Below are 19,079 nucleotides of genomic sequence, written 5' to 3'. Positions count from 1 at the left end.
GCCCACAAAGCTCAAAATATTTAGTGCCTGGCCCTTTACAGGAAAATATATGCTAATCTCTGATATAGATAAGCCTATTTTTATGTAATACAACCTTAGAATCCTCTTGATGGGAGTGATATATGCCCCATTTGCCCTATTTTAAATTTACTTCATACTGTTTCAAATGAGTGCTGTGGAGTTTTTTGTTTTGTTTTGTTTTGCTGTTTTTGTTTTTGAGACAGGGTCTCACTTTGTCACCCAGGATGGAGTGCAGTGAGTGGCATGATCTCAGCTCACTGCAGCCTCAACCTCCCAGATTCAAGCAATCCTCCTGCCTCAGCCCACCAAGTAGCTGGGATTATAGGCATGCCACTACACCTGGCTAATTTTTGTATTTTTTTATAGAGATGGGGTTCCTCCATGTTGCTCGGGCTGGTCTCGAACTCCTGAGCTCAAGAGATCCACCTGCCTCGGTCTCCCAGAGTATAGGATTACAGGTGTGAGCCACCGTGCCCAACCGAATACTATTTTAAGATACTGTAAAATCAAGGTGTCCTTTTGATAAAATGAATAATCTCTAGTTTTCCTTCTGAAGGAGAAAAAGGAAAAATTCCCTTATTTTCATGTTAGGCTTCCTAAAAGCAAGATAAAATAAATTGACTATAGAAATGTAAGTTATTGGAAGTTACCATGGCCAGCACACTTGGTGATGAAGGTAGATTTATTAATATATATACAGTTAATTTCTAATTATTTAAATTCTGGTTGTTCAGTTTGGGAGTTTTCTAAGCCTTACTGCTCTCTCCTCATTCTACCTTTTTAAAATTATTATTATTTTTTAAATAACTGAATTCTATGAGTAGGTTTTAGGGCATGTACTTAAATAGAATAGTAAAGTAAACTTTTTAAAATTTTGAAGTATTTTTATAGTTTACTTTGTGAATGAATATTCCTGATAAAATCAAAGCATTTTGAAGCTGTAATGTAGCTTAGAACTTTTTCCATAGAAATCATAATAATTTTTTATTTTGAATAGCCTCCAAAAATGTGTGTGTTTTCTGTAGGAGGAGCAGGAATTAAGCCTTTCCTGGAACGCTTTGGAGAGCGTTGTCAAGAACACAGCAAAGAAAGTCCAGCTCGTAGCACACCCCATAGAACCCCTATTATTACTCCAAATACAAAGGCCATCCAAGAAAGATTATTCAAGCAAGACACATCTTCATCTACTACCCATTTAGCACAACAGCTCAAGCAGGTATGATGTACTGTATTTAACATTATTCATCACATGATACCTGCATATAACCTAGAAATCAAAATGGGTTCTGATGCCAGTCTTTTTGACTGAGATAAGTAGCATCTTGATTTTGTTTCACTAATTTCAGACAAGAGCGGGCACATTCAGGGTGGTATGGCTGTAGACAGTATCACTCATTTCAAATTAGAAATATTGTCATGAATTCCATGTGTATTGTGAACTTTTTAAACTGCCAACTGTTTAAACCTTTTAAACAGTTTAAAACTGAAAACAAGGAAAATTTTAGTAGTGTTTGGATGTTAAACATGCTACTGGCTCCTGTGTAAAATACAGCTTTTGATGGGTTTAGGAACGTCAAAAAGAACTAGCATGTCTTCGTGGCCGATTTGACAAGGGCAATATATGGAGTGCAGAAAAAGGCGGAAACTCAAAAAGCAAACAACTAGAAACCAAACAGGTAATGTAAACAAGAAATATAAAAGCGGACGTGGTCCCCAAATAGTATTGGGATCTAATTTGTAGTTCTGTATTGGCAAATAATTCTTTATAGACTTTTCTGTTCCAATTAACTCTGTCACTTTTTGCCTATAAATCCCTTAAATGTGCAAGCAATTCTGCTTTTCTTGTGATATTTTCTATTTCAGTGGAACTCTTCACCATATTCATTGATGACCTTAAAATCAAATTTTATGAAAATTATTTTCATCATTCATTTGATTTCAGAGTCTACTTAACTTTCCACTTAGATGCTGGTTCTGAAATATTTCTGAGAATCTACTTTTCTCATTGATGACTGTATACTTATCCCTACACACCATGTCTTTAGACTATCTGGGATCCTTTCAGTCACCACACACCTCCCAGATTGCTCTTTATTCTGGTCAAGGTTCGTTAATCAGCCTTCAACAAAATCTCTACGATGTAAGCTGTGTTCTGTTTCATTTACATGTCTTCAAAGTACTGTGTTAGGATATGTTTTTAAGCTAATAGAATTGTATTTACAGTGGGGACTAATAGAAAGTAAAACAACAGTAAATTTAACCAGTATTCTTTGAGAGAGATCTACTTGACTGATTTATCAGTTCACTTGCTTAACAAATCACATTTCCCAGAGTTCTGATCTCAACCTTTTTTTCTCAGTTGCTCTGGAATATCTCTTCCCTGTCCACATACCTAGATTCCGATAAGCACTGAAATGCTGATGATGTTCAGCTCCACTGTGCTGATCTCTCTCCTGAGCTCTAGGTGTGGTTGGCTAGCAGAGCCTGCTATGCTTTGCTGTAGTATCTTCCCCTTGTAGTCTGTCTTCTCTTGTTGGTTTACTCTGTACCTCATCATCTAAAACAATCTGGAAGTTCTTCCTTGGATTCTTCCTCTTGTTTACGGTGTCTTCCCATCTTCTTGCCCCAGCACACATATGCATAAACACACACGTGCAGCGATTAGTTTTCTAAATCTGTCACCAACCTGCCTCGTCTTCTATATTTTCCTCTGCTATTACCAAAGTTACTGCCGTAGCTTTATACTGAACACCCTGCTTCTAGTGTCGCTACTCTCCAATCCACCTTACCAGTTGCTGCCAGAGAAATATATATATATATATATAATTTTTTTTTTTGAAACGGAGTTTCACTCCTGTTGCCCAGACTGGAGTACGGGGTGTGATCCTGGCTCACCGCAACCTCTGTCTCCCAGGTTCAAGTGATTCTTCTGCCTCAGCCTCCTGAGTAGCTGAGATTACAGGTGCGTGCCATAATACCTGACTAATTTTGTATTTTTAGTAGAGACGGAGTTTCTCCATGTTGGTCAGGCTGGTCTTGAACTCCTAACCTCAGGTGATCCGCCCGCCCCAGCCTCCCAAAGTGCTGGGGTTACAGGCATGAGCCACTGCACCCGGCTGAGAAATATTTTTAAAAGTTGCATATTCATGTATTCACTTGCTTAAAATCTTGGAGTGCTCCCCATAGTTGTCATCAGAAAAATTCACAAACTGCTTGGCTTGACATATAGAATGATTCCTCACCTGACGCCTCCCCACTGCTCCTCCACAGGTATGTGTCAGTCCTGCCATGCAGGCTATTTGCAGTTTCTCAAATACACCTATGTTTTTGTTTTTTGTTTTTTTTGAGATGGAGTCTCGCTCTGTCGCCCAGGCTGGAGCGCAGTGGCGTGATCTCGGCTTACTGCAAGCTCCACTTCCCAGGTTCACGCCATTCTCCTGCCTCAGCCTCCCAAGTATCTGAGACTACAGGCTCCTGCCACCATGCCCGGCTAATTTTTTGTATTTTTAGTAGAGATGGGGTTTCACCGTGTTATCCAGGATGGTCTCGATCTCCTGACCTCATGATCCGCCCGCCTCGGCCTCCCAAAGTGCTGGGATTACAGGTGTGAGCCATCGCACCCGGCCAAATACGCCATGTTTTCACATCTCTCTGCCTTTGACTTCTGTTATCTGTCAGGAATATCTCCCTGGTGAGCTCACACTTCATTAAGAATAGGTCAAACATTAATCCCCTCTGGGAATTCTTCCTTGGCCCTTTTCTCAAAGAGTCCCACTTTTTTTACCCATGTCATCCTGTGTATACCTCAACTAGAATATTTATCTTCCCATGAATGTTGTAAGTTTGCATTCCACCACTGCCTATGGGAGTCTTCTCTACCTGTGTTCTTAGTGCTTGACTCAGAGTTAGGAGCTCAACAAACTTGTATTTGAAGGAAGGAAGAAATATACTTGCTGATCTTTCCCATCAGCATATAACAAGCTATTATCTGCCATCTGAAAACAAAAACAACTCTCGGGACCCCGTTCCCCTCCTTTTCTTTGCCTCCTTTTCATGCAGACTCTTCTACAAGTTATTTCTACTTGTTGCTTTCAGGTTTCCTCCTTCTCTCTAGAAATCTCTGCTTAAGCTTTGCTATCACTCCTTCCACAGAGTCAGTATCCTTATCACATTTGTCAGTGATCTTCACCTACTAATCAATTTTCAGTTGATTAGTAGCATTTGACATTGTCGATCATTCTTCTATTGGGAGTGCCTTCTTCACCTGGTTGCCAGCATATCATATTCTCATGGTTTTCCGCCTGTGTCTAGAAAGTATAGAGCAGGGTTCTTAAAGTATTTTGTACTAAATAATTCCCAATAAACCTGTGAAATTCCTCCCAGAAAGTTGCACATATAAGAGCTAGGAGGAAAATGCAGTTGAAGGCAGTGTTTTTAAAGTCAAGGGGCTGGGTGCGGTGGCTCATGCCTGTAATCCCAGCACTTTGGGAGGCTGAGGCAGGTGGATCACTTGAAGTCAGGAGTTTGAGACCAGCCCGGCCAACATGGTAAAAACCCATCTCTACTAAAAATACAAAAAAAATTAGCCAGGCATGGTGGCGGGTGCCTGTAATCCCAGCTACTCAGGAGACTGAGATGGGAGAATCCCTTGAACACAGGAGACGGAGGTTTCAGTGAGCCGAGATTGCACCACTGCACTCCAGCCCAGGCGATAGTGTGAGACTCTGTCTCAAAAAAAAGAGAAATAAAGTCAAGGGAAGAAAGAAAACTTTTGAGAAGGAAGGAGTGGTTGGTATTGTCATGTTTCAAATGTGGGATAAGCCAAATCCACTGGGTTTTGAAGTGAGAAGTTTGCTGTAACGTGGCAAAGAGCAGTGTTAGTGAAGAGGTGAAGGTGGCATGCAGGTGGTGCTGAGTGGAGGAGGGAACGGGCATGAGGAGCAGGGCCAATGAGTGCAGGCATTTCTTAGAAGAAGTTTGGTCCTAGTGGAGGGGAAAAAGGAAGTAGTGACTAGAGGAGATGAAGAAAAGTATGGTTTGTATGTGTTTTGTCCTTTCTAAGACCTAAGTCAATTTGTGTGATGGGATAAGGGGTGACAATTAATGGGATGAGGTGAGAATGGATGAACTCAGCACAGTGAAGGGAACAGAACTGATGAGGACAATCTCCTGTGATGAAAAGGAAAGAGGAAAGTAGCATGTAGGTATGCTGGTAGTCTTAGAGCTATGAGAGCAAACACTGATGGGCTTTCTGCTGAAACCTCCTGTTTCATTCATCCTTAGGAAAGGGAAGGTGACAGGGAAATAGTGTGGAGGAAAGAAGAGAGAGCTGACTCAGACATAGGAAGAATAGGGGGTAGTGTTGAGACTTAGTTGAGATGAGACCATACGTTTTTTAGTGGAACCATTTGATAATTTACTATGCTTTTAGTGTTTTTTAAACATTTTTGCGTATTTTTTTAATCCACTCATCTTCACACTAATTACATTGCTTTTACACATCCAAAGCTGCTTCTAACTTGAGAGACTATTAATAAGTCTGGAACTAGACCTGGAACAAGAGTACCTGGGTTTGTATACTGGCTCTGCCAGTCACTAACTGTGTGCAAGATACTTAACTTTTTTGTGTCTTAGCTCTCTCATCTGTAAAATGGAGATACTAGTACCTAACGTAGAGGGTTATTGGGAAGATTAAGTGAGGCAATAGATATAAGGTGCTTAGAAAGGTGGCTGGCACATATTGAGCTCTGTGTAAGTATTAGCTGCCTTTATCTTTACTCTTATTTGATGATTTCTACTATGACTTTATTCATAAAGTCTTCTTTTATTTCTTTGATGAAATAATCTGTACAACAATATAGTCTTTAAACACGCAAAAAAAAATAGTGAATGTTCCTCTTAAATAACCTTGCTAATGAATAAAAAGACTCAGATGAGGGAAAGATTTCTTCTCTTCTTTCGTTACCTTCTGATCTGTTTTTGTCCTTGTTTTCTCTTGCTCTTGCCCTCTGGGTAACTGATAGTTAAATGGAATCCTGATGTGTAGGAGCTGTCACCAGATGTTATAGGTGTGGGTTTAGATAAGGGGTGATATAGGGGTGGGTGTTTTTCCCTTGTATGGCTTTCACTTTGTTTTTTTGTTGTTATTTTGTTTTATTTTACCAAATACCCAGACTTCGTGGAGAGGCTTTCACTTTTATTGGCTTATCTAAAACTGCGCCCTGATGTGAATTTTTGTTCTTTCTTGCCACCTCCTCTCCAAAAGAGATTTTACATACTGAGAATTACCAAGAATGTGAACTAGCACTGAGGACTTGCTGTGTTCTAAACAAGACTGGGCCTATTCACACACACTGTTTCTTTTGTTCTAAGGAAACTTATACAGAGTAATATTTAATAATAATCTTGTTTCATTTAATAACATAGAAATAAAATCTATAGTTTTGAGAAATGAAATTTACTTTTTCATTTGCTTTTTGCAGGAAACTCACTGTCAGAGCACTCCCCTCAAAAAACACCAAGGTGTTTCAAAAACTCAGTCACTTCCAGTAACAGAAAAGGTGACAGAAAACCAGACACCAGCCAAAATTTCCAGTACAGAACCTACAGGTCAGTGTTTCTAGATTGTTCATGGTTAGTATGTAGAAACTCAAATGATTTTTGTGTGTTGATTTTGTATTCTGTAACTTTGCTGGATTTGTTCAACGGTTTTTTGGGGAATCTTTAGGGTTTTCTTTCTTTTTTTGTTTTTCTTTGAATGGAGTCTCGCCTTGTCACCCACGCTGGAGTGCAATGGTGCAATCTCAGCTCACTGCAACCCCCGCCTCCTGGGTTCAAACGATTCTCCTGCCTCAGCCTCCCGAGTAGCTGGGATTACAGGTGCCTGCCACCACGCCAAGCTAATTTTTGTATTTTTAGTACAGACGGGGTTTCACCATGTCGGCCAGGCTGGTCTGAAACTCCTGACCTCATGATCCGCTTGCCTCGGCCTCCCAAAGTACTGGGATTATGGGGGTGAGCCACTGCGCTCAGACCAGGGTTTTCTACATATATGGTCATGTGATCTGTGAATAGAGATAATTTTACTTCTTCCTTTCTAATTCAGGTGCCTTTTATTTTCTTGCATAATTGCTCTGGCTGGGACTTTCAATGCTGTGTTGAATAGAAGTCATTAAAACAGGCATCTTTGTCTTGTTCCTCATCTTAGAGGAAAAGCTTTTAATCCTTCACTGTTGAGTATAATGTTAGCTGAGGGCTTTTCATATATGGCCTTTGTTATGTTGTGTACCTTCCTTCTATTCCTAGTTTGTTTTGTTTTGTTTTGTTTTGTTTTTTGAGATGGAGTCTTGCTCTGTCGCCCAGGCTTGAGTGCAGTGGTGCGATCTTGGCTCACTGCAAGCTCCGCCTTCCGCGTTCACTCCATTCTCCTGCCTCAGCCTCCTGAGTAGCTGGGACTACAGGTACCCGCCCCACGCCTGGCTAATTTCTTTTTGTATTTTTAGTAGAGATGAGGTTTCACCGTTAGCCAGGATGGTCTCAGTCTGCTGACCTCGTGATCTGCCCGCCTCGGCCTCCCAAAGTGCTGGGATTACAGGCTTGAGCCACCGTGCCTGGCCTGACACTTTGTTTTTAAAGTAAAAAACAAATTGCAGACTAGTATATATGGTATGATCACAGAACGAAACAAAATGGTATGTAAATATGCATACCTAGGGGGAAACTGGAAAAACAAACAATAACCTGGTAATATTGCTGTCCCATTTCTCTCTTGATGGGGGAAAAGTTAACGCATTTATGCCTAGTGTTCTGTTATTGGAATGTTAAGCTTGTGGGAGTTACTTATATCCTACTGCTCACGGTTGTCACCGAGGTCTGATTTTTCACAAAAAAAATTTGCAACCTCTGGCATAAATGGGTTAAGAGAGGACAGGTATTCAGGGAGGGGTGTTTCTATACATTTCTGGGTTTGAATATTTTAAAACAAATACATAGTTTTATAATCAGAAAAAAAGACACAAGATTCCTTAACTAGAAAATTATAGGTTCTTATATATATATTAATGTGATCTTTCTTAAACATTTTTAGGTTTCACTGAATGCAAAATGACGAAATCTAGCCCTTTGAAAATAACATTGTTTTTAGAAGAGGACAAATCCTTAAAAGTAACATCAGACCCAAAGGTTGAGCAGAAAATTGGTTGGTTTTTATTTTTTATTTATTATTAACTTTGCACATACTATAGGAAATGATATATTGATAGAAGCACATATTCAAATTGAGAGTGTCTCTGTTTTTTTAATTAAATCAGAATATACTGTAGCTTCTACCAAGATGTGGTACTGTTAACAGTTACTGCTAGCTCACAGGCATCTGTGAAAGTGTGGTTAAGACCCTCACTGACTTTCACAGAGATAGGAAAGGTGTTGCCCTCCCACACTGTGTACTGGTAGAGGGGTGTTTCAGGGAAAACCTCTCTGGGACCGTGTTTTCCTCTGTTTTCGTAGCACCACATCAATCATCAACACAGAAGACTTTTGTGACCAGTTCAATTCAACTCAATTCTGACACTAGCTACATGGAGGTAGTGTCAGACAGATCCCACAGGTTGGGGACTCAGTCCCCAAGACTGCCTCCTCTCCTTCAGATACTAGTTGCAAGTCCAGGCCTCTCAAACTTCTTTTTTTTTTTTTTTTTTTTTTTTAAGACAGAGTCTTACTCCGTTACACAGGCTAGAGTACAGTGGCATGATCTCGGCTCACTGCAACCTCCGCCTCTCAGGTTCAAGCGATTCTCCTGCCTCAGCCTCCTGGGACCCCAGGCGCACACCCCCAAACCCGGCTAATTTTTGTATTTTTAGTAGAGACGGGGTTTCACCATATTGGCCAGGCTGGTCTCGAACTCCTGACCTCGTGATCCACCCGCCTTGTCCTCCCAAAGTGCTGGGATTACAGGCATGAGCCACCACACCTGGCCCAGGCCTCTTAAACTTCTAGCTGAGGTTTCTGTGACCCCCTCTTTAGCTTTGATTAATTGGCTCACAGAACTCTGGGAAATACTTATGTTTACTGCTTTATTATAAAGGATATGGGTGAAGTATAGGGAAGGGGGCATGGAGCTTCCATTGCCTTCCCTGGGTACCACCCTCCAGGAACCTCTACTTGTTCAGTTATCCAGAAGCTCCCTGAACCCAGTTCTCTTTGGTTTCACTGGAAGCTTCATAAAGTCAGCATTCCCTCCCCCAGGGTATGAGGCTGGATCCTCTCTGGTGGGGGGTGCAGGGGGTGAGGGGTCTTCTTAAGAACCACAGTGAGAAAGATGGGAGAAGATTAGAGACCTGCCTTGGGGCAGGTGAAAGGAGGGCAGGAGAATTCTGTTTCCTGTGAGGCCTAATACACCCAGCATTATAATGAAAGACAGTAACTAGGGATATGGCCGTTATGAACGAGGAATCATGGATGAAAACCAGTATATATCATAATAGGGTGTTAGCAGCCCTGAAGATTATTATCGAACCCTGCTCTAAGTGACGTTAATAGTTTCCTATTATTGACTGCTGTGTGAAAGGGTAGCTCTCAACAATAGAAAAGGTCATTTGAGAGAATATTTTTTGAAAGTCTGAAGTCTTTGGCTATTATTCTACATTTGAGTTCTTAATGCTCTTACTTAAACACAAAGTATTAAATCAGTTTTGATAGACCCAATATTCATTTCTTTTTTTTCCTGAGACAGAGTTTCGCTCTTGTCACTCAGGTTAGAGTGCAATGGCACCATCTGCGCTCACTGCAGCCTCTGCCTCCTGGGTTCAAATGATTCTCCTGTCTCAGCCTCCTGAGTAGCTGGGATTACAGACGCCTATTACCACGCCTGGCTAATTTTTTTTTTGTATTTTTAGTGGAGATGGGGTTTCGCCATGTTGGCCAGACTTGTCTCGAACTCCTGACTTCAGTTGATCTGCCTGCCTTGGCCTCCCAAAGTGCTGGGATTACCAATATTCATTTCTTAGAAAGTGTTATTGAAACTGAAGATTATCTTGGTTTCATTTATTAGTAGTATTTGCTTATTTTTCTTTTTAGGAGGTGCTTTTTTAAGGCATTTTTCCTATTTAGTAAGAATACGAATATTAAATTTTCTTTGTTATGCCTTTAATTCTTAAATGTCTGAGTCACAGTATCCACCTATTGAAATATTTTTCAGACGTGATACGTGAAATTGAGATGAGTGCGGATAATGATGATGATATCAATAGTTCAAAAGTAATTAATGACATCTTCAGTGATGTCCTAGAGGAAGGTGAACTAGATGTGGAGAAGAGCCAGGAGGAGATGGATCAAGCATTAGCAGAAAGCAGCGAAGAACAGGAAGATGCACTGAATATCTCCTCAATGTCTTTACTTGCACCGTTGGCACAAACAGTTGGTGTGATAAGTCCAGAGGTAAGAGAAGGCTAACTAAACAGGCCCACGATATAAGTAAACTAAGTAGTTTCATATCTCCCCTTTCTCTTGTTGACAGATGGGCATTTGGCTCTGTAGCCAAGGGGGTTTTGCAAACCTCTAGTCAGTTCTCTTAAAAGAAACCTTAAAACTCTTGAGTGGTTTCCTTTTGACCTTAGATGAAATCCAAACAGTAACATGGCTTAAAAGGCCAGACATTTGGGCTCAGCTTTTGGCTCTGCCATTTACTGACTGTTTATTGGTCAGGTTATTTAACCTCTCTATACCACTGTTTCCTCTTCTGTTAAACGAGGTTATTCATAATACCTATATCGTGGAGTTGGTGTGAACATTGTTGTGTTAGTATATCGGTATTTAGCTCCAAACACATATAACTAACATTTATTTACAGCTAACTACTGTTATTAGCTTTCACTCTCATTTGAATAACTGCAACTCTGGGGATTGATTCAACTAGAATTTTTTTTTTTAAAGTATGAGTTTCAGCTGTCTTTGTAGTTTTATTTATTCTTTTATGTGTTAGGAACTTAGTTTGCTTTGTTTTTATGATTAATCAATCAACTTACTGGATTTTTTTCTTAATGGAGAATTCATTGATTTTTTTTCACACAATAAAATGAATTATCATTTAGGATCAATATTATTTATCCATAAAATCCACTAATATCTGATGTGTTTTCCCACAGAGTTTAGTGTCCACACCTAGACTGGAATTGAAAGACACCAGCAGAAGTGATGAAAGTCCAAAACCAGGAAAATTCCAAAGAACTCGTGTCCCTCGGGCTGAATCTGGTGATAGCCTTGGTTCTGAAGATCGTGATCTTCTTTACAGGTAAGAACATTTCTGGAAGGCATTCACTCACTAAGGGTCATGGTTTAGATTGACATTAAGTCGTGTTATAATTTGTAATTATAATGTTATTAATAACTCATCTGTATAAAAGTTTGGAATAACTTTTGTTAGCCTCTCTTTCACCAAATGAGAGTTCCATTCTGTTGTGAAATGTTCTGCTGACATGTTCAATATCAGTGTCAAATTCTGCTGATATATTCAATAAAGGATAGTGCTCAGTGTGTTGCTAGATTTCTAATAGAATGTAACTTACCTCCTGAAGCATTGATGCATATAGATCTCAAAGATTCAAAGAAACAGAACGTCCATCAATAAAGCAGGTGATTGTTCGGAAGGAAGATGTTACTTCAAAACTGGATGAAAAAAATAATGCCTTTCCTTGTCAAGTTAATATCAAACAGAAAATGCAGGTATGTACTTCTGTGGAAAGGGGATTTGGAATGTTTCTTGCACTAGGCTGTGAGCTTTGTGAGGACAAGGGCCCAGCCTTACTCATCTCTGAACCCTGAGTGGCCAGAATAGTGTCTGATGCACAGAAGCTCAGTAAATCACATTTGAATTCAGTTTATTTTTGGAAAGGTACTCATTTTGAAAAGTTGGAAACTTCTTTGATATTGCTGAAATATTTATTTTTAAACAGGTTTTTCATAAATATCCTTAAAGTATAACTATTAATTGGGTAATGATGTAGTGGGAAATTTGTTATGCACTTCAAGGTTTTTTCATGCTAAGAAGCTTTTTTTTTTTTTTTTTTTTTTTGACACACCGCTTTGCTCTTTGTTGCCCATGTTGGATTATAATGGCGCAGTCTTGGCTGACTGCAACCTCTGCCTCCTGGGTTCAAGCAATTCTTCTGCCTCAGCCTCCCAAGTAGCTGGGATTACAGCCATGCACCCCCACACCCGGCTAATTTTTGTATTTTTAGTAGAGATGGGGTTTCACTATGTTGGTCAGGCCAGACTCGAACTCTTGACCTTAAGTGATCCACCCACCTCAGCCTCCCAAAGTGCTAGGATTACAGGCATAAGCCACCATGCCTGGCTTTTTAAAAAATTTTAATTATGAAAGAAAATAGAGATGGAGTGTCACCGTGTTGTCCAGACTGATCTCACACTCCTGGGCTCAAGTGATTCTTGTGCTTTGGACTCCCAAAGTGCTGGGATTACAGGTGTGAGCTACCATGCCTGGCCCTAAGGAAGCATATTTAAAAAGCAGTGTAATTGTGATGTAAATAAAATGAATCAAATACTTTATAAATTTCTATTTTGTTGGACATAACCCCAATTTTAACTTTAATAAATATGAATTGGAAGTTTTTTCATAAGAAATAATATTTATAGCTTAATTATTATAACATGCTAAATGTTTTTGGTGCATAGTCTAGAAACTTGAGCAGTGAAACTAACATTTTGACTTTACCGTCTGGAAATTCTAGAAACTATCCAATCAAGTTAGTTAGAATTAAAGTTTAAAGTGAAAATGATGATTTAAAATATGTGTATTTTTTCTCCTCTCATTGGTTTTCCTAGGAACTCAATAACGAAATAAATATGCAACAGACAGTGATCTATCAAGCTAGCCAGGCTCTTAACTGCTGTGTTGATGAAGAGCATGGAAAAGGATCCCTAGAAGAAGCTGAAGCAGAAAGACTTCTTCTAATTGCAAGTACGTGTGATGTACCTGAAAGAATTCCAACAAATTTCTAATCAGGGAAAACTCATTTTGATATTTAGAAATCTTTAAGTTTAGAGAAAGGGCTGTTCCTAGTCATCTGTTCCAGTGGATCTGTTTTTTGTTCTTGTTTTTATAAGGTTTAAGAACTCTATGTAAAACAAATTGTAGTTTGCATGAAAGGTAAAAGCAACTGAAATGCATTCGAAGAAATGCAGTTGTGCAGATTGAATGAATGAATGGATGAATGAATGAATCTCTATATATACACATGTACCCATACATTCTCTCTCTCTCTGTCTCTCCCTCCCTTCCGTTATCAATAAATAGCTAAAACAACTGAATTTTGCTGTGTGCATATATGTGGTGATGATGGGGCATGTTGGGGTGGACAGATGATACCATACATGAAAACTAGCTGAAAGTTGATTTATTAAATCATAAGGACTTGGTAAATAGATGAGCAATCAAGGTTTTCCCCATCCACCTATCGTCTGTTTTATAAAGATAGTGTTACTAATTTCGTCTTTATGTGTTATGTACAGTTTCCACATCAGTACACTTTTTTGAATTTGCTCTCATTAGAAACAGTTACAATTTTAATATTTGGAATATTGCGTGTTTCACATAGCTGAGAAGAGAACACTTTTGATTGACGAATTGAATAAATTGAAGAACGAAGGACCTCAGAGGAAGAATAAGGCTAGTCCTGTATCCCAAAGTGAATTTATGCCATCCAAAGGATCAGTTACTTTGTCAGAAATCCGCTTGCCTCTAAAAGCAGATTTTGTCTGCAGTACGATTCAGAAACCAGGTATGGTGGTGATTTTTCTAGATTGTGTGTTAAATTATGAACCTCACCTAGATTGAATTGTACAGGATAGAAACAAGTAAATCATGCATAACAATGCAAAGTTTGTATCTTTGGCCTTTGGGTCCTTTTATCAAGATTTAATAAAAATAACTAAGGGAAAACTTCAGATATATATGGGGATACCAATCTATACAATAATGGGCATTGCTCTTACTGAAAGTTTGAATATAAAGTTTTATTAAATGTTGGATATGGTTTTTATAGTTCTTTTAAAAATTTTATTTGTGTGGAACATACTTTTTGAGGGGAAGGAGGGCTGGACACAGGTGAGAAGTAAATTTCAGGCATAGGGAAAGTAAATAGAGAGAAAGGTTTGAGCATTTTTGTAGGAATAAGGTAACTTAGGTTCTAATTCTTGCTGTTACCTGATTTTGATGGGGTGTGGCCAGAAATTTATTGGTAATTTAGTATGTGTCTTGAGGTACGTGGTTATTAATGACAAATAGTGAAGAAATAGTTTATGTTTTTATTATAATTTATCTCTGAGTAACTTTTATATATATATAGTATTTTAATCTCAGTTTTGAAATAACAAACCATAATTTGCCCTTTTGAGATATATACTATTAGTTGAGAATTAAGGGTCATTAGGTAAAATTCAAAATCAGCAGAAATTGAGGAATGTGGAGTGAAATTATTTCAATTTACATAGTAGGGAGAGACCTTGATGATGCTTATTTCAGGATTATACTGCCTACTTAAGTCTTATTTAGCTTTCTGTGTCTGGAAAGTTGATTTTAGTAATTTTAAAAATAAATTGTATATAAATCAGTTCAGTATTCCTTTATTTCTTTAGTATTCCAGAATGCCGATTAGCTAAATCTGATTTTGCTTGTGCTTATTATGTAATGTGATTACTTCTTGCAGATGCAGCAAATTACTATTACTTAATTATACTAAAAGCAGGAGCTGAAAATATGGTAGCCACACCATTAGCAAGTACTTCAAACTCTCTTAACGGTGATGCTCTGACATTCACTACTACATTTACTCTGTAAGTAAATCAGGCTTTTGATGATTCGAACGCATTTTTCTTTTTGTAGAGTTGATATAGTCTAAAGCATTCAGGTGGCATTTATAATCTTTGAAATGCATTATGCACATTCTTTTTATATTGACAGATAACCCATCTTTAAATTTGTTGCTTTAACTCATATGCGTCTATCTTTCCTTTTGTTGAGAAGCATCTTTTTTCCATGTGACTGTAGGTATTGCGTATTTTGAAATGATACATATATTAAACCTGGACCATAGATTTTTAACATATGCCTTAAATCTCATAATGTACTTAACATTCAGTCTTAATGAAAATACATTTATATTTAGTGAAACATTTATTTTTAAATAAGAGTCAAAGTGCAGTTTGAAAAATAATTACTATTATTATTGAAGATTGTGAGTTGTAAAATACTGAGGAAAAAATTTTGGACTTGCATTATAGGAAAAAATAGACTTCTTAACAATTTTTACTGTCTTTAAAGACATAGACATAGTAGATTCCTTTACTCTCAGAGTCTTGTAAGAGTATTTGCAGCATCATTTTTAATGGTGTGATTGAGGTTTTCTCTCAAGGTTTTATTTAATGCTTTATTTTTCCAGGCAAGATGTATCCAATGACTTTGAAATAAATATTGAAGTTTACAGCTTGGTAAGCTGATAAAGCCTTCTAAAATAATGAAGAGTATAGTTTTCTTAACAGTATCAGATTATAAATTAATTATGTTTTGGGTTTGTGTGTAGGTGCAAAAGAAAGATCCCTCAGGCCTTGATAAGAAGAAAAAAACATCCAAGTCCAAGGTGAGAATTAAAGAAACCCAGTAAAAATATTTTCATCAGAAGTAATAGATGTCATCATACCAGTTTTTTGTTTTGTTTTGTTTTGTTTTGTTTTGAGGCGGAGTCTCCCTCTGTCGCCCAGGCTGGAGTGCAGTGGCCGGATCTCAGCTCACTGCAAGCTCCGCCTCCCAGGTTTACGACATTCTCCTGCCTCAGCCTCCCGAGTAGCTGGGACTACAGGCGCCCGCCACCTCGCCCGGCTAGATTTTTGTATTTTTTAGTAGAGACGGGGTTTCACCGTGTTAGCCAGGATGGTCTTGATCTCCTGACCTTGTGATCCGCCCATCTCGGCCTCCCAAAGTGCTGGGATTACAGGCTTGAGCCACCGCGCCCGGCCCCAGTTTTAATTTATGTACAACTTTTAATGATTATGAAGTTTTTGGATCAGTTTCACATTCCAATTTGTAGTTACTATGTTAAATAGGTATGAATACTGAAAATAAACTGTGAGTGATCATGATTCTCAGTATGAGTTGCTGATACACTTGGGCCAGATAATTCTATTTTCTCTACATTTACTTGACAACTTTTATAACTGCTTAAAACTTTTCTCAAGACTTTGCCCTGAGCTCTCTTCTCTCTGTGTTCTCTAAACTGGTACTTAGGAATTATGCCGTCACTTTACAGGCATAAGGTTGCTTTCCAGCCTTCCCAGGCTGTGTTCTTTTCTTCTTTTCTTAAGTCATCATTTTAAAACTTTTTTCTTTAGCTCTAACAAAAAAGGACTAACAGTATAAGAAAGTCTTAATCAGGGACTCAAGTGTAATGTATTCATATTTAAGAATTAATTACTCAAGGACTCAAGTTTAATATATTCATATTTAAGAATTAATTCTTTTTTTTTTTTTTTATTTGACATGGAGTCTCGCTTTGTTGCCCAGGCTGGAGTGCAGTGACACGATCTCGGCTCACTGCAACTTCTGCCTCCTGGGTTCAAGCGATTCTCCTGCCTCAGCCTCCCGCATAGCTGGGACTACAGGTGCCTGCCACCACACCCAGCTGATTTATCACATTTTTAGCAGAGAGGGGGTTTCACCATGTTAGCCAGGGTGGTCTCAATCTCTTGACCTCATGATCCGCCCGCCTCAGCCTCCCAAAATGTTGGGATTACAGGCGTGAGCCACTGCACCCGGCCAAGAATTAGTTATTTTCTATGTAGGAATTTCTCAAGGTTGGATAGTTTTACATTCTGAGACATGATGTTTGATAAGAAATATATATAGTAAGCTATCTTTTCTTTTAGGCTATTACTCCAAAGCGACTCCTCACATCTATAACCACAGTAAGTAGAATTTTTGAGAAATTGAGCTTCCTTGAGAAATCTTCATCTTACACATAACAATTTTAAATTGGTTAATCATTTCTGAACCTTGAGCACTGTGGAAAATTTTAACATGTACTAATGGGGGAAATCCCTGTAATTTATGTAGGAAAAGTGTTTTCTGAAATGTAGTTCTTATTGTGTTAAAAGAGATGAGTGATTCATATTTAAATCTTGGTATCAAATAAGGGAAGTAACTTATGTTTCTTCTTCACACCTGTTTTTTTTAGAAAAGCAACATTGCTTCTTCAGGTGAGTATATCTTGAACTATTTGAAACTTTAGAATAAGGTAAGGAATTAAGCACTTGCATATTTACATATGTATAGGCCATCTTGATTTATGAATGTTTACCTTGATCTCCTTTGGAATAATATTTTCTATGTGGGTTTCTTAGTTACAAGATTACTGGCCACAGTAGCATGCAGTTTGGTTGTACCTTTGTTAGGTACCATCATAGAGGCACCAGTCATCATGTTATTCAGCTCTAGCAGCAGGTAGCATTACTCTTTACCTCAACTCCTATTGTATAGATTTGTTTTGTGCTATCCATACTGCAGATTTTACTTCTTTTGGCTTTACTGATCATAACTGGCATTGTATCATGTCAGAAATGCATCTTTCTAGTTCACTGGGAACTAGAATGTCGCCAAGCCAGGAAAGGCCTTCTTTAGAATGACTTTAGGCCTACCTTTTTCCAAAAGGAATTAGGATGAAGCTGGTTTCACTCGCTTCCTTTAGGCTATTGGTCTTTCTTCTCTGTGGCACAAGAGAGTTACTAAGAGACCTGTGCAGAGATAGTTTCTGCTGCTGATTTTGTCACCCTGCATTGTAACTAGCACTGAAGTCTTTTCCATGTTTTTTATTGGGAAGTTGCTTTTTATGCATACAGTTTTAGGTCTATGTCTTCAAAAACATATCCATCCCAATTATTAAGGAGTGCTTGTACCTCCCTTAAATTAATAGTTTTCTTTCATTAGGAAATAAGTTGATTTTTTCCCCCATATTTAAAGATGAAGGAAAATGAGGCAGTTTTTTTTTTTTTCTCTGTGGCAGCTTAATTTTCTTCTACCGGGGTGGGGTGAGGAATTGTTATTTATACTTAACAAAAGTCGTTCTGAACTAAACTTAATTTCCTCGTTCTTCACAGTCATGGCCAGTCCAGGAGGTCTCAATGCTGTGCGAACCAGCAACTTCGCCCTTGTCGGATCTTACACATTATCATTGTCTTCAGTAGGAAATACTAAGTTTGTTCTGGACAAGGTAATCCAACTTTATTTGTAAGGGTGTGGTGTTTTTTTTAATCTTAGAAAAATTAGGTCAATGGAAATGCCACAATGCTTTTAGGTATTTGAAATCTTCGACTGAAAATGTATGTTCTTAGAATTGCACATTTTTGCTAGGTATGAGTGTAGCTAAATGATTTTTTTTTTGGTATTGGAAGTATGTTTCCCTTTTAATAGTTAGAACTTCAGTGAATGCTTGTTTATTCTAAGTATCACTTCTGGCTAAGAAGTATTACTTCCTGCATTTAGATGTTAAGTTTATAATTTTAAAACATAATACCTTGCCTATTTCCATTTCTGTGGGTTTTTTTTTTTTTTTTTTTTGAGACAAAGTCTCACTCTGTCACCCAGGCTGGAGTGCAGTGGCCTGATCATTGCTCACTGCAGCTTCAACCTCGAGGGCTCCCACCTTAGCCTTCCAAGTAGCTGGGACTACAGGCGCATGATACCATGCCCGGCTAATTTTTTATATTCTTTTGTAGGGATATGGTTTCATCATGTTGGCTAGGCTGGTCTCGAACTCCTGGGCTCTGGTCATCTGTCTGCTTTGGCCTCCCAAAGTGCTGGGATTATAGGTGTGAGCCACATTGCCCAGCCAGCCTATTTGAATTTATATTTAGAAATGAGCAATATTTTATGAATTTAGTTTTGACAAGATAGTGAAAAGTAGATTAACCTCTTAGAAAAGTACTTATGAATCTAAGAGATTTCCTTCTCATACTTCCCTTTCATATTAGAAGCTTCAAAAATCAGATCTGTGTTA

General features: G+C 38.4%; 1 protein-coding gene across 4 annotated transcripts in view; it reads left to right on the top strand.

Moving 5' to 3' along the window:
• The window catches only part of ANLN (anillin, actin binding protein), a 65,270-nt gene that overhangs the window by 19,900 nt on the left and 26,291 nt on the right, over positions 1 to 19,079 (top strand). For 2 of the 4 annotated variants that reach the window (XM_015133714.3, XM_077996936.1), the window contains exons 6-20: positions 1,047 to 1,237; positions 1,590 to 1,697; positions 6,504 to 6,630; positions 8,108 to 8,218; positions 10,217 to 10,455; positions 11,163 to 11,308; positions 11,592 to 11,739; positions 12,859 to 12,994; positions 13,632 to 13,814; positions 14,742 to 14,868; positions 15,474 to 15,522; positions 15,615 to 15,671; positions 16,954 to 16,992; positions 17,262 to 17,283; positions 18,181 to 18,293. In XM_015133714.3, coding sequence (XP_014989200.1) covers positions 1,047 to 1,237; positions 1,590 to 1,697; positions 6,504 to 6,630; positions 8,108 to 8,218; positions 10,217 to 10,455; positions 11,163 to 11,308; positions 11,592 to 11,739; positions 12,859 to 12,994; positions 13,632 to 13,814; positions 14,742 to 14,868; positions 15,474 to 15,522; positions 15,615 to 15,671; positions 16,954 to 16,992; positions 17,262 to 17,283; positions 18,181 to 18,293 — 1,796 coding nt within the window. The remainder of the gene's footprint in view (positions 1 to 1,046; positions 1,238 to 1,589; positions 1,698 to 6,503; positions 6,631 to 8,107; positions 8,219 to 10,216; positions 10,456 to 11,162; positions 11,309 to 11,591; positions 11,740 to 12,858; positions 12,995 to 13,631; positions 13,815 to 14,741; positions 14,869 to 15,473; positions 15,523 to 15,614; positions 15,672 to 16,953; positions 16,993 to 17,261; positions 17,284 to 18,180; positions 18,294 to 19,079) is intronic. The other 2 variants (XM_015133715.3, XM_077996937.1) reach the window with 1 other exon arrangement.

The sequence above is a fragment of the Macaca mulatta genome, chromosome 3 (genome assembly GCF_049350105.2).
Source record: "Macaca mulatta isolate MMU2019108-1 chromosome 3, T2T-MMU8v2.0, whole genome shotgun sequence".
Taxonomy (NCBI): Eukaryota; Metazoa; Chordata; class Mammalia; order Primates; family Cercopithecidae; genus Macaca; species Macaca mulatta.
The sequence above is the reverse complement of the archived record's forward strand: the minus strand, read 5'-3'. Positions and strand labels throughout refer to the sequence as shown.